This window comes from Miniopterus natalensis, chromosome 14 (assembly GCF_054644295.1).
Source record: "Miniopterus natalensis isolate mMinNat1 chromosome 14, mMinNat1.hap1, whole genome shotgun sequence".
In the NCBI taxonomy this organism is placed as follows: Eukaryota; Metazoa; Chordata; class Mammalia; order Chiroptera; family Miniopteridae; genus Miniopterus; species Miniopterus natalensis.
The window spans coordinates 53,903,761-53,916,330 of record NC_142094.1 but is presented as its reverse complement, the minus strand read 5'-3'; the positions used below and the strand labels follow the sequence as shown (position 1 = coordinate 53,916,330).

General features: G+C 58.2%; 1 protein-coding gene across 1 annotated transcript; it reads left to right on the top strand.

Annotated features, from left to right (window-relative positions):
- The first annotated feature begins 1,685 nt into the window (after nt 1-1,685).
- Nucleotides 1,686-11,543, top strand: LOC107532070 (scavenger receptor cysteine-rich domain-containing protein SCART1-like). Its single transcript, XM_087824086.1, has 14 exons — nt 1,686-1,752; nt 2,596-2,913; nt 3,759-4,055; nt 4,696-5,004; nt 5,403-5,708; nt 5,851-6,168; nt 6,240-6,554; nt 8,217-8,531; nt 8,708-8,776; nt 8,852-9,166; nt 9,453-9,488; nt 10,061-10,195; nt 10,698-10,913; nt 11,401-11,543. Exons 1-14 carry the CDS (start codon nt 1,686-1,688, stop codon nt 11,541-11,543), a joined length of 3,159 nt encoding a protein of 1,052 aa, XP_087680212.1.
- The last annotated feature ends 1,027 nt before the right edge of the window (nt 11,544-12,570 follow it).

Sequence of the window (12,570 nt, the reverse complement as noted above, 5' to 3'; positions counted from 1 at the left end):
GAAAGCAGGACGTTAGCTGTGGTTTATGTTTTGATGATATTTGTTATCAGATGTCCCTCTTTTCCCCCACTGCCCCCCTCCACCCCACACCATCTCCCCCCCCAAGCCCACCGCACTATTGTCTGTCAGTGGTCATTTTCCATATCTGCCTCCTTCCAGCCCCGGCAACCACTAGCTCACTTTCTATGTCTTTGGATTTGCTTATTTAGGAAATTTCATATAAGTGGAATCATATTTGTGGTCTTTTGAGTCTGACTTTTTTCACTCAGCATAACTAACATCTTCAAGGTTCATACCATTGTAACCCGTGTCCATACTTGGTTCCTTTTAATGGGAAGATACTATTCCATGGTATAGATGTACTGTGCTTATTTATCTGTTTATCAACTGGTCAACAGTTTTTATTTTGTTGGTTACTATAAATAATGCTGCTATGAACATTTATGTACAGGTTTTTGTGTGGACGTGACTTTTTATTTCTTTTTGATATACACCTGGTAGTGGAGTTGCCAGGTCATAAAGTCCCTCTATGTTTTTACATTTTGAAGGACTGCAGGACCATTTTCCAACCCTATCAGCAATGTATGAGTATTCTAGTTTCTCCACATCCTTGCCCATTGGCTCATTGAAAAAAAATTATTATTATTTTTAAAAATATATCTTTATTGATTTCAGAGAGAAGAAGGGAGAGGGAGAGAAAGATAGAAACATCAACGATGAGAGTCATTGATCGGCTGCCTCCTGCACACCCTCGACTGGGGATCAAACCCAGAACCTGGGCATGTGTCCTGACCGGGAATCGAACCTCGATCTTTTGGATCCTAGGTTGATGCTCAATTGCTGAGCCACGTCCGCTGGGTGCCATTGGCTCACTTGTTAAAACTTCTATTTCTTTGCTGAGATTTTTTATTTTTTCCATTTGATTCAGAAGAATCTGTAATTTAGGTTGGAAACATTTTTATGAATTTGGTTCATAATTCCGACATCTAGTTCACGTTGGCATTGGTGTCAGCTGATTGTCCTTTATTATCAAATTGTGCTCTTCACATGGTGAGTGATTTTCATGTGTATCCTGGACACTTTGGTTATGATGTCGGGAGACTCTTAATTCTTTTTCGATGTTTGATTTCAGCAGGTGGTCACCTGTTTCAGCTTAGGGTATAGGTTTTGGCCTTCTTCTGTGGACTTTGGCTCCAATGACAGTTTAGTTTTCAAAGCCCTTGCAAAACTATCCTGGCCTGTGTCATCTTCTGATGTTGCAGGGCCCCCACTCAGCCCCTGCCGGTCCCCAGGGTGTCTGGTGTCACTGTCTATGGTTGGGATCCCAATCCAGCAGGCCTGGGTTTTCCTGCTGCTGTGGCTGTGGGAAGATTGGAGCACTTGCCTTATCGTGGGGTCAGAGTGAAGCAGCCCTGTCAGCACTTATCAGCATGAGGGGAAACCCACAGCCTGGGCCCCTCGCGCATGTCTGGCAACGCTCAGAGCTGCTGAGGCCATTGGCTGCTCTGCTCACAGATTGAGAGCAGGAGCCACTGATGTGCTCTGCAAAGGTTCTCGCTGTCTTCATTGGTCCTGGGCGGCCATTGGCAGCTCCCACTTCTGTACATTTGACTCTGAACTGCCATCCCTGCCATTGCCCCAGCTGAGTGACAGGAGCTGGTTGAGGCCCTGGGGGCTGAGGGGCCATGAGGACAGCTCTCTGGGCCTTGGGAGTCGGGCCCTTTCTCCTCACTCTCTGGGCAGTCCCCACTGGTAAGTTTCTTCTTCCTTCATCCACGGAACCTTCTGGAGGCCGCGGCTCTGTAGATGCTGAGACCCTGAGTGTGAACATCCCCCACTGTGACCAGCTACCTAGGCCTCTCTCAGCCCAGAGGTGGGAGAGATGTCCTGGAGCAGGAAGGTATATGGGTCCAAAGTTTGGACCCCTGGAGACTCTTATCCCAACACTGAGCAGGTCTTGTCCAATCCCAGAGTGAACCCAGGGTCTCCTGCCCCACTGCTCAGAGCACAGGGTATGGGCTGGGGTCAGAGCATGGAGGAAATGAAGGAACATGGCTGGCATCTGGTCTCAATGACACAGACTGACAGGTGGTGCTGATGGGCCCAACAGGAGGTGCTGCGCTATCTCCTGTCCCCTGGAGCAGGGTTGGGAGTGGGGTGGGGTATGGGAAAACTGCTGCACCTGGGTGTGAGGCTGAGCATCGGGCGTGGTGCTGAGACATGGAGGACAGCTATAGACTCAGGGAGATGCCAGCCAGGCAGGGGGCACAGGGGTATGGGGAGCTGCTGGGCCCGGAAGCCAAGAGGCAGAGTCCTGAAGGAGCAGCATGGAGAGGCTGGAGGCGAGGGTGAGCCCCTGGGAGACCTGCCTGCAGTAGCATGGGTGAGTGTGCATGTGTGTGTGTGAAAGAATGTGAATGCGTGTACGTGTGTGTGTCAGGGCATGGAGGCAGGAGAAGGTAGCAGCGTTCAGTGCCCTGGAAGCTGATGGCCCCAGGCAAAGGCAGAGGCCATTGCCACGCAGCTCAGGCTTGACCTCCCCCCACTTGGCACCCAGCGGTCTGGCCCCTCTGAGGATGGCCTGTCCCTCCGCAGGCGGACCCCCCAACCTGAGGCTGGCGAACAGATACAGTGAGTGTGATGGATTGGTGCTGGTCCAACACGAGGGGGAGTGGGGACACGTGTGCAACCAGGAGTGGACACTGGCGGAGGCATCGGTGGTCTGCAGGCAACTGGGGTGCGGCCAGGCTGTAGGTGCCCCCAAGTACGTCCCGCTGCCAGGAGAGAGGGTGCAGCCTTGGCTCCACAACGTGTCCTGCAGAGGTGACGAGTCTTCCCTCTGGGAGTGCAGCCTCGGGGCGTGGACGAAGACCCAGTGCCCGCACGAGTGGATGGTGGTCGCGCTGTGCGCCAGTAAGTGGTGCTGGAGGGGTTGGGAGGAGAGGGCGAGTCAGGGAGAGGAGTCTGGGGAGGGGTAGAGGGAGGGGAGGCAGGCGAGGCTGAGGGCTCTCTGCGTGGGCTCCTTTTGGGCACAGTGACCCGCCTGACCCCTCTAGGATGGCCCAGTCTCTCATCGCGTTCCTTGTCCTTGCAAGACACCGTTCTCGGCGGGGTGCAGCTGCGAATAGGCCGGCACAGTCCTGCTGCACAGAGCCTGGCTCCCACGGAGACGGGAAAAACGAAACTCAGCAAAGCAGCAGCTGGAATGAGCAGAAAGCAGACAGAGAGGAGCGGGGTGGGGGCTGCCTGGCCTCTAGGCACTTGAGGAGGCCCGAGGGGCGACGCGGGTATCGAATCAGGATTTCTGACCCCAGTGGTGAGGAGGTCTGTCTTAAGGGTCTTCAGCTGCCTGTGGGCACTTAGGTGGGTGAGAGCTGAGGCCCCTCATAGCGTCCTGCCTCTGAAGCCGACCCACTGCTTGGGTTGTGGGGTGCAGGCGCCCTTTTCAAAAGCGATGAAGGTAGTCAGGAGCTTGACAGCCTCGCACTGCACCAGTCACGGCCCCTCTGAGTGGGGTCCTTCTGAGGGAGGGACCCTCTGTGACCGCTTGGCCAGAAAGCCGCCCTCTTCTGAAGGGGTGCCCTCAGCCCAGCACTGACACCCTAAGGAAGGAGCAGGCCCGTTTCTGGGGCTGTGACCCCTGGCCTAGGGCAGAGTGCCTAGGAGCTGCCATGAGGTCATCAAGGCAGGCCACAGGCTTCAAGTGACCGCGGGGACAGCAGAGGCTGCACCTTCTGAGTGTGGTTTGTGCTTTGCAGATGGCACTTTTCGGGAGATCCAGCTGGTGAAGGGCCGAAGCCCCTGCTCGGGACTCCCCGAGATCAGGAACGTGAACGGAATGGATCGCCTCTGTGGCCTGCACAAGGAGGAGGCCACGGTGTTCTGCCAGGAGCTGAAGTGCGGGCCCGCGCTCCAGGCTTCCCGCCAAGATGTGGGCGTTGGCGGGAAGTACATGACCTGCCAGGGCACCGAGCCCACCATCCGAAACTGCAGACTCAACAACAACCTCCGCAGCGGCTGCGACTTCCAACAAGACAAAGAGGTGATCTGTGCAGGTGAGGCCGCCTCCACGCCCGGCTCCTTCCCCTCGAGGACACCTGTGGGCCACTTGCTGCTTCAGAGGACACGGAGCAGGCAGGGGAAGGGAGAGGAGAAGAAGAAGGAATGCTGCTCGAGAAACTGGCCTTTAGCTTTGGGGGAGACCTGGAGGCCAGAGCCCCAGGAGGGCGGGGGCCCTGGCTGTCATCGGTGTCTGTGCTATTTTCGCTGCCGCTGTGGTGGTGAGTCACGCCCTCCCAGCACTGTGCAGAGGTGGGACAGTGAACTGTCCCCACCCATCCTAGAACTAGGGCAGGCAGTGCTCTTTGGCCTGAGGATGCCTTGACGCTGCCCCGGATATTATACAGGGCCTTGGTGCCACCACCCTGGACAGGCAGAGGCTGTGTGACACGCATGGGCACCTGTAGCAGGTGACCCTAACCTCTGACCTTAGGGAAGCGACCAGGGACTCCTGCTTTGTTCTGCGTGCGGGGCGATGGGCCTCTGGCTGTCAGTTCTGTCCAGTGCTTGGTGGACACGCTGCCTGGATACAGAGGACCTCCTCTGGCTGGAGCCCCCTGTGGTCCAGGGTGGTGACTCCAGGCTGAGCTGTTTACCTGAAAACACCTGCCCCTGAGAATTTGTCTCCTCCCCCAGAACACACTGAGTCCCGGCTGGTGGCTGGTGAGCACCCCTGTGCTGGGCGTCTGGAGGTGAGGCGTGGCCTGACCTGGGGCACTGTCTGTGACGAGGACCTGGACCAGGCCACAGCACACGTGGTGTGTCAGGAGCTGCAGTGTGGCATGGCTGTGGCCACACCTCAGGGTGCCCACTTTGGCCGAGGCTCTGGGTTCGTGTGGACGGAGGCCTTCCGCTGTGTGGGCAACGAGTCCCTGCTGTTCCACTGCCCTCGGAAGCCGGGGCACCAGTGTGGGCATGGCCAGGATGCTGGGCTCAGGTGCTCAGGTGAGGCCAGAAGGGTGGGCTCTGAGGTTTGCCCCTGCCTGCTTTCCTGCCAGCCTTCCTCTGGGACTCCGCCTGGGTGCTCCAACCCAGATCACAAAGATGCCTCCAGCCAGGAGGGTGTCCTGTTCCACTAGAGGAGGTGTTACTGCTGTGGGTTGAGGGAAGGGGAGGAGAGGGAGGAAGGAGCCTAGTCCTAGAAGAATGCCCACCCCCCCAAGACCGGACCACGAAGTGCGGGCTTCTCTGCACAGATGTGTGAGCCAGTGCTGAGCCTTAGGGGGTGGGGAGCTGATATGAGCCAGGTTGCAGCTCTGTGGCCACCACACTGGGTGCAAAGAAAGAAATTGCCCCTTGCTGGGTCTTCAGGTCAAAGGGAGCCTGACACACTCTCCCCACAGAGTTCCGGCTGGTCAACGGCAGCAGCAGCTGTGAGGGGCGCATGGAACTCCTGGTTGAGGGGGCCTGGGCGCCCCTCTGTGCCCACCACTGGGACTTAGCAGATGCCACTGTCCTCTGCCACCAACTCAACTGTGGCAATGCAGTGGCCACACCTCGAGGGGGCCATTTTGGGCACGGGGATGCTCCCATCTGGCCAGACAGGTTTCACTGTGTTGGGACAGAGCCCTATCTGTGGAATTGCCCAGTGAGCACCCTGGGGGCTCCCGCCTGTGCCCCAGGAAACTCGGCCTCCGTGGTCTGCTCAGGTGGGCCAGCAAGAGGGATGGACAGAGGGGCTGAGCGTGGACGGGGCTCCAAGGGAGGTGGTGGTCCCCTTCCCTTTCCAGGCTCAGGGTCCCTTCCCCTGACACCCTGGCAGCCCCTCCCAGGTCCCGCCTCTGCCCCCAGGTCTCCAGGATGCCGTGAGGCTGAGGGACGGACAGAGCCGCTGTGATGGCCGCGTGGAGGTGTCCCTGAATGGCGTGTGGGGCCGTGTCCTGGACGACGAGTGGGACCTGCAGGGAGCCAGTGTTGTGTGCAGGCAGCTGGGGTGTGGAGAGGCAGAGCGAGCCTACGATGCGCCTGGGCCAGAGCGCGGGGCCCGCAGGGTGGGGCTGAGCCGGGTGCGCTGTCTGGGCACCGAGACCCGCCTGACCCACTGCAACGTGTCTGCCTCCCTGCTGGTGGCAGCGGGGGCCTCGCGGGACGTGGGCGTCGTTTGCTCTGGTGAGTGAGGCCCTTGGATCCCAGCCCATCCACCTGGGGGCTCGGGTCTCCGACTCCTGTTTTCTCTGCAGGGAGCCGCCGGGTGCGTCTGGCCGCGGGGCCAGGCCGCTGTGCGGGGCGCGTGGAGGTGCTCCATAGGGGCACGTGGGGCACCGTGTGCGATGATGGCTGGGACCTGCGGGACGCACACGTGGTCTGCCGGCAGCTGGACTGTGGCCAAGCCATCAGTGCCCTGGGGGCCGCGCACTTTGGGGCCGGGGCCGGGCACATCTGGATGGACGAGCTGGGCTGCGAGGGCAACGAGTCTGCGCTGTGGCAGTGCCCGTCGCAGGGTTGGGGCCAGCATGACTGTGGGCACAAGGAGGACGCCGGAGTCCTGTGCTCAGGTCAGTCCTGTAAGCTGAGTTCTTTCATGGGGCAGTTGGGTGTCTTCCTGAGTAACAGTGCACACTGGCTCTTTGTGGGTTCACTTATATCTCCGGGGATTCTGCTCTTCCCTGTAGGGAGAACTCCTCAATGGATCGTGTAAGTGTCCTCTGGCTCTGATGCTGCATGAAAGAGCACCTTTCCTTGTTTTGCAAGGGTGTGGGGTACGCGGGGTGGGGGGCTGGAGAGGGGTGTCTGCTCCTATGGTGCTGGTGGCCCTGGACCCACGGTGGTTTTTCTCTCCTTTTCAGAAGCTCACCTCAAGCTCCTGCTCGAATTCCCCTGTGTCAGATTCTTTGGATGCATATTATAGTGTGTTGCAGGACTTTTTCTAGAGTATTTTTAAGGTTTATAGCTCATACATATCTGAGGCTCTTGTCTGGATGTGATGGTTTTTGAGTGACAGAATTTTGTCATTGATTTGGGGTGTGAGCATGTGAGGGGTCTCAGTGGCTCTCCCTCCCCAGGCAGCTCCAGGCAGCCCTCCAGGGCGGGATTGGGGGTCCAAGTGTGATCTCTTCTCGTTGATTTTGGTTCCTATTTTGCTTTAGGAAAGTTTTCCTAAACTATGTCTGAGGTGTTCCTCTATTTCAATCATTGTTTCTTTTTAAATAACACTGAGGTTCACTGCTTTGCATTTCCCCTTCTGCTCTCTGGAAGTGTTTCTCCAGGTGCTTGCTGTCCGTGTCGCTGATTTGCTGTTCTGTCCATTCTGGTCTATGTTCTTGCATGTACACTTCAGTTTGTCACTGTGTTTTTAATTTCCTTGCAGTTCTTCCTCTGTCCCAGCAGCTGCTGCTGCTAGGGGCCAGCTGTTGGCAGGGGTGGGGGACCCTCTGTTTCTATTAGGACTGAGCCTGGCATCAGGATTCCACATGCAAGAGGCCCAGTTGTGGAACCGCACAGTCACTCTTGCCTCATGCATTCAGTTGGCCAGACTCTTGAGGCCAGCCCAATTGGGTGGGTGGGGAATAGACTCGTTCATTGCAAGGGGTGTGGACACGGGCAGGATGTATTTCACAGATGTATTTCCTTCCTGTGTTTCCTCTAAGCTTATTTTAATTAGTTATGATTCTGTCATATATGCAATTCATACCCAACTTTCTTCATTGATCCTGATATATAGGTATTTTTTTATGTATTTCAGGCCCTCGTAACATAATTTTAAAGGATTGTCTAATACTCTGATATGTGGCAATATTTAGTCCCCCTGTTGGAATTACACTGGTCAGTGGTGTTATGACAGGCCGTGGGGACTGGCCAGCCTGGACTGATGCTGTGTCCTAACATGGCGCTTTGGGCTAATTCCTTTCTTAAAAAATTTAAAAATTTTTTATAATCACTGCTAAATTGATCATCTTATGCAAAAATATTATTCTGTATTTCAAGTAATTTCCAAGGATGGGTTTCTGGACAATCAGCTGCTAAGATGTTACAACTGGGGATTAACTCTGGTTACCTGTTGCTAGCTGCTGGCTGCATCCTGGGGTGGGAGATTGCTGTGGGGCTGCATGGGCGAAGCCAGGGCCTCTCTGGGTCAGGTGGCCTTGAGCGGCATCTGTCTCAGTGCTGGGGCCCCTCCTCCAGAGATTTCCCCTGGCCTGACTTTGCTTGTCTTCCAGAGTCAGTGGCCCTGAGGCTGCACGGTGGCACCGGACACTGTACTGGGTGGCTCGAGGTGTTCTACAATGGTACGTGGGGAGCCGTGTGCAGTAACTCCCTGAAGGACATCTCCTTGTCGATCATTTGCAAGCAGCTGGGCTGTGGGGAGCAGGCCTGGCTGGAGAACAGGCCCGTCCATTCTGGCCTGGGCATCTCCTGGGTGGACAACATTGAGTGCCGCAGGCTGCAGAGCTCTACGCTGTGGCAGTGCCCCTCAGCCCCATGGCACCCGCGCTCCTGTGCCCATGGAGAGGTGGTCTGGATCACCTGTGCAGGTGGGCCGCTGGCGATCTCTGGGGGCATGGAGGGGGCTTCCATATCCTGACAGATCACCCTCAGGGGCTGCCACTGACCCATGGCTGGGGGCCCAGGGATCACTTGGGTTCCATAGACTTCATTCTGAAGCTTTTCAAGGCATTTACCCTGGGACGGCGGCTGTTTAATCCAATAGGATTGTCAGAGAAAACAATGCAGGATTCTGGGGAGACCCTCAACTGCTCATCAACCCACAGCTGCCCAGGTACTCCTCTGTCCGTCCATCTGTCCACTCCTCATTCCAATCCTGCCCTGCAGTGACCACAACCCCCTTTTCCAGAGGAGGGCGCCGTGCGCTTGCTCGGGGGCGAGGACCACTGCTCTGGCCGCGTGGAGCTCTGGCACGCTGGCTCCTGGGGCACCGTGTGCGACGATTCCTGGGACCTGGCGGACGCGGAGGTCGTGTGCCGCCAGCTGGGCTGCGGCAGGGCCATCAGCGCCCTGGCCGGGGCCGCCTTCGGGCAGGGCTCAGGGCCCGTGTGGCTGGACGAGGTGGGGTGCCGGGGCAGCGAGGCGACGCTAGGGGGCTGCCCCGCGGAGCCATGGGGACATACAGACTGCGGGCACAAGGAGGACGCGGGCGTGCGCTGCTCCCGTGAGTGGGTGGGAGGCAAGGGTGTGTTTCGGGGGCTTTGGGAAGAGGGTACCAGGAGGATGCCTCTGGAGTTTCTCCCCACCATGGGTACCCCCAGACCTGACCCTGAGGCTGCCCCTATGCTGGGTCCCTCCGGATGCTGGGGCACAGGCTGCCTCCATGGGTGTCCGATGACATGACAGGCTCAGGCCGAGTGTGGCTGGGATGCTGCTGGGAGGGCCTGGGCTGCTCAGGGCTATTCTGCCTCTTCTTCCCTGTCCTAAGGTCTGGCCCATTTTTCCTGCAGGTGACAGAGGGACCACAGTTCTACCACCAACATCAGGTAGGTGTGTTCTTCCTCAGGCCTCAGTTCACACCCTCCTGTCTGGCCCTGACCCAGAGTAATACGGAGGAGCACCCTGGAGTCTCCTGTGGACACCTGTGCCTCAGTCTGGGGTCCGAGGTCAGCAAGAGCAGGACCACAGTGCTGGAGATACCCTGTTCTTGGAGGAACACTGCTGTCCATCCTTGTGCCAGCCGGGTGGAGAGCGGTGGGGAGGGACAGGAAGCCTGGGCCCAGCTATTTCTCTGAGGTCTCTCCCTTGCCAACTGGGGGCTTTGGCCCTGGGAGGCTGTGGCCTCTCAGAAACTGTGGCTATGCCCAGAGGACAGGTGAAGGCAGTGGGCTGTCAGCACCGTAAGAGCCGCCCTCCCGGCCCCTCCCTTCCGTGCCCTCCCCCTTGCCCTCCCTGAGCGGTGTGAACTTAGGGCCATCTCTAGGGCAGGAGTAGGACAGGGCCCATCTCTCCCCTGGGTGCCCCTCCCCCCAGAGACTCGGGTGGTCCAGGCCCAAGGTCACAATTCCCCAGGCAGTGCAGGCACCCAGGGAAGACCCGCCTCTCACTGTCCCTACAGGCCCTCCTTTGGCCCCACTACCTTCCCTCAAGTCTGGGACCCTGTCCATGACCTTCTGCCTCATCCTGGGCACCCTCTTGGGCATCGTCTCTCTGGTCCTGGGCATGCAGTGGTGCCGCAGAGGAGTCTGCAGGGGTAGGTGGTAGGCATGGCTGGCAAGGGTGGCACAGGGCCCTGCGGATGGGAGGGCTGGGGGCACACTCTGAGATACTGGCCCACTGCAGGCCCTTTCTGTCCTGGCTACTGCCCCGCATGCTGGGTCCCACAGGACTCCCTTGTGGTGACTTGTCAGTGACCCACAACTTGTTGGGGACAGGAGACTTTGGGCCCTGCTCTGCTTCTGAGAGGAGCTGGATGAGATTTGTAGTCCTGGGGCTGCCGGGGTGTGGGGACAGGCTTGAGGGTCCCCATTCCTGTGTCATCTGTGTAGCTGGGAGCTCTCTGGTCCTGGGTGCTGGGGGAGGAGTGTCCTTTGTGTGTGTGTGTGTGGGGGGGGGTTGCTCTTGATGGGAACTGAGGCAGGAGGAGCTGAGGGCCTGGAGGGTCCTGGCATGAATGAGAGACCCCGCGGGGGCGGCAGCTGTGGGCTTAGGCAGCAGGAGTGTCAGGACTAGAGGTTCTGCTGTGGCCTTCGCAGGTTCTGGAATGCTGGGGAGTCTGCCCTCGGAAGGCGTTTATGAGGACATCGGAGCTGTCCCCATGGAGGAGAAGGGCGAGGGGCCCAGTGTGTCCCGGGACCTGGTGCTGGAGGAAGACTACGATGATGCCTGGGAGCCGGAGCATGGCCCCGAGGAGCAGGAGGAGGAGGAGGAGCTGGAGGAAGAGCAGGGGGGCACGGCCCTGAGCTCCGCGGGTGCGCACCTGTGCGCCCTGGTGTCCGCCGTGCTTGTCCTGCTGTACTGCTCCTACGTCCAGGGCTCTGCTCCGGCCAGCACCTACATTTAAAGACCCTGAGAGCCCCTCTGTGTGTGTCCATAACCCTCACTGCTGTCACAGGCTCGGGCGTTGGTACTCGGCTGTCCCTTCAGAGTTGCTCGTTACCCTGGAATCTTATGGGCAGACGTGGAGTTTAGGGAGGGCCCTACATTTTTATTCAGGTTTCTTTTCATGGCTGTGCACAGAGTTCTTCTAGGACTTTGTTCCCGGTCAGCCTCAGGGGGGCGGAGCAGATGGTGGGGGGAGACGCAGTGTGAGCAGCCCTCTACTCTCACCCCAGCTCACTGTCCAGTCCTTGTCTGGCCCTCCGGCTTTGACGTGCAATGACAAACCAGGGCCCAGAAGTCCTGGGCGCCCTGAGGAGTTGCTGCGGGCCCAACGCATGTCTCTCTCCTTAAGTACAGGTGGGCTCCCCGCAGCCCGGGCCCCAGAGCTCAGGCTGGGACGGAAGACCGCGGTGGCCCCTGCTGCAGGAGGTGATGACCATGAGCTGGCCATGGGGGACCCCAGCGAGACTCCTGAGGCCTTTCATTTTCCTCATTTCTAAAAAAGATGCGATTAAATTCCCTTTGAACTCATTCATTCATCCATTAATTCATCTCAGAACATTCCTGACATGTAACGTGGCCCAGGTTCTGATTTTGCCCCCTTTCTGCCTCACCCTGGTCTGGTGTGGGTTCGTGTGTTTTCCACTGTCCTCACCACAGCCTCTTGCCCGCAGCTTCTACAGGGTGCGGGGTGGGGCTCCCTATGAACCAGCTCCTGACCACCATCCTGTCTGCAGACAGCCCTCCACCTGGCTCAGGTGTTGTGCCAGAGTCCCCAACACTCAGAGCTGTCCTGCTCTGATGACCCCATAAGCCCTTTGTGACCACACTCACCCTGACCACACGTCACCACGCCCTCTCTGGGAATTTCTCTGTATTCTCTCCCTGTGTGGGACAGCGACAGGTTTGCAAATGACCACACGCGCCCATATTTAGATCTCTGTTGACTCTCACTCTCCCATGTAAAAGTCCTGGGAAAGACCAGGTTTAATCACCCTGCGAGCCCCTCATCTATAGGGTCTCCCAGTGATGGCAGCAATTATCACCCACCTCTCAGGGTTGCCCTCAGGGCCTGACCAAGCCTGCGGGGTATCTCTCTGAGCACTGCCTCCCACCCTCAACCCTTCCTCTGTGCCCACCCCTCTGGGCTGTAAGAGAGGCACAGCTTGTGATCTCAAGGACCCTATACTGCAGGTGAACTTAAAGGTCCCTTTTGGCCAGGAAGCCCCAATGAAGGAGATGGGAGGATGTCCAGAGAGGTCGGACAGGGCCTCTGGGGGTGAAGTGGGTGAGGGAGGCTAGTTGCCAGGTCCTGGGGATGTGGCTGGAACAGCTCCTGACAAAGCCTTGAGGGACGAGAAGGGGTGTCCTGGATGTTTGAGCTCACCCTGCACCCCTGTGCACACACAGGAGCCTCCCTCTGGCCTCGGGAGGTGGCCAGCTTGGCTCGTGGGTGCATACTGGATGCTCCTGAGGCCGAGCTGGGAGCTTGGCTAAGTGCGTGGCCAGGCTGCGGTTTGGGAGGAG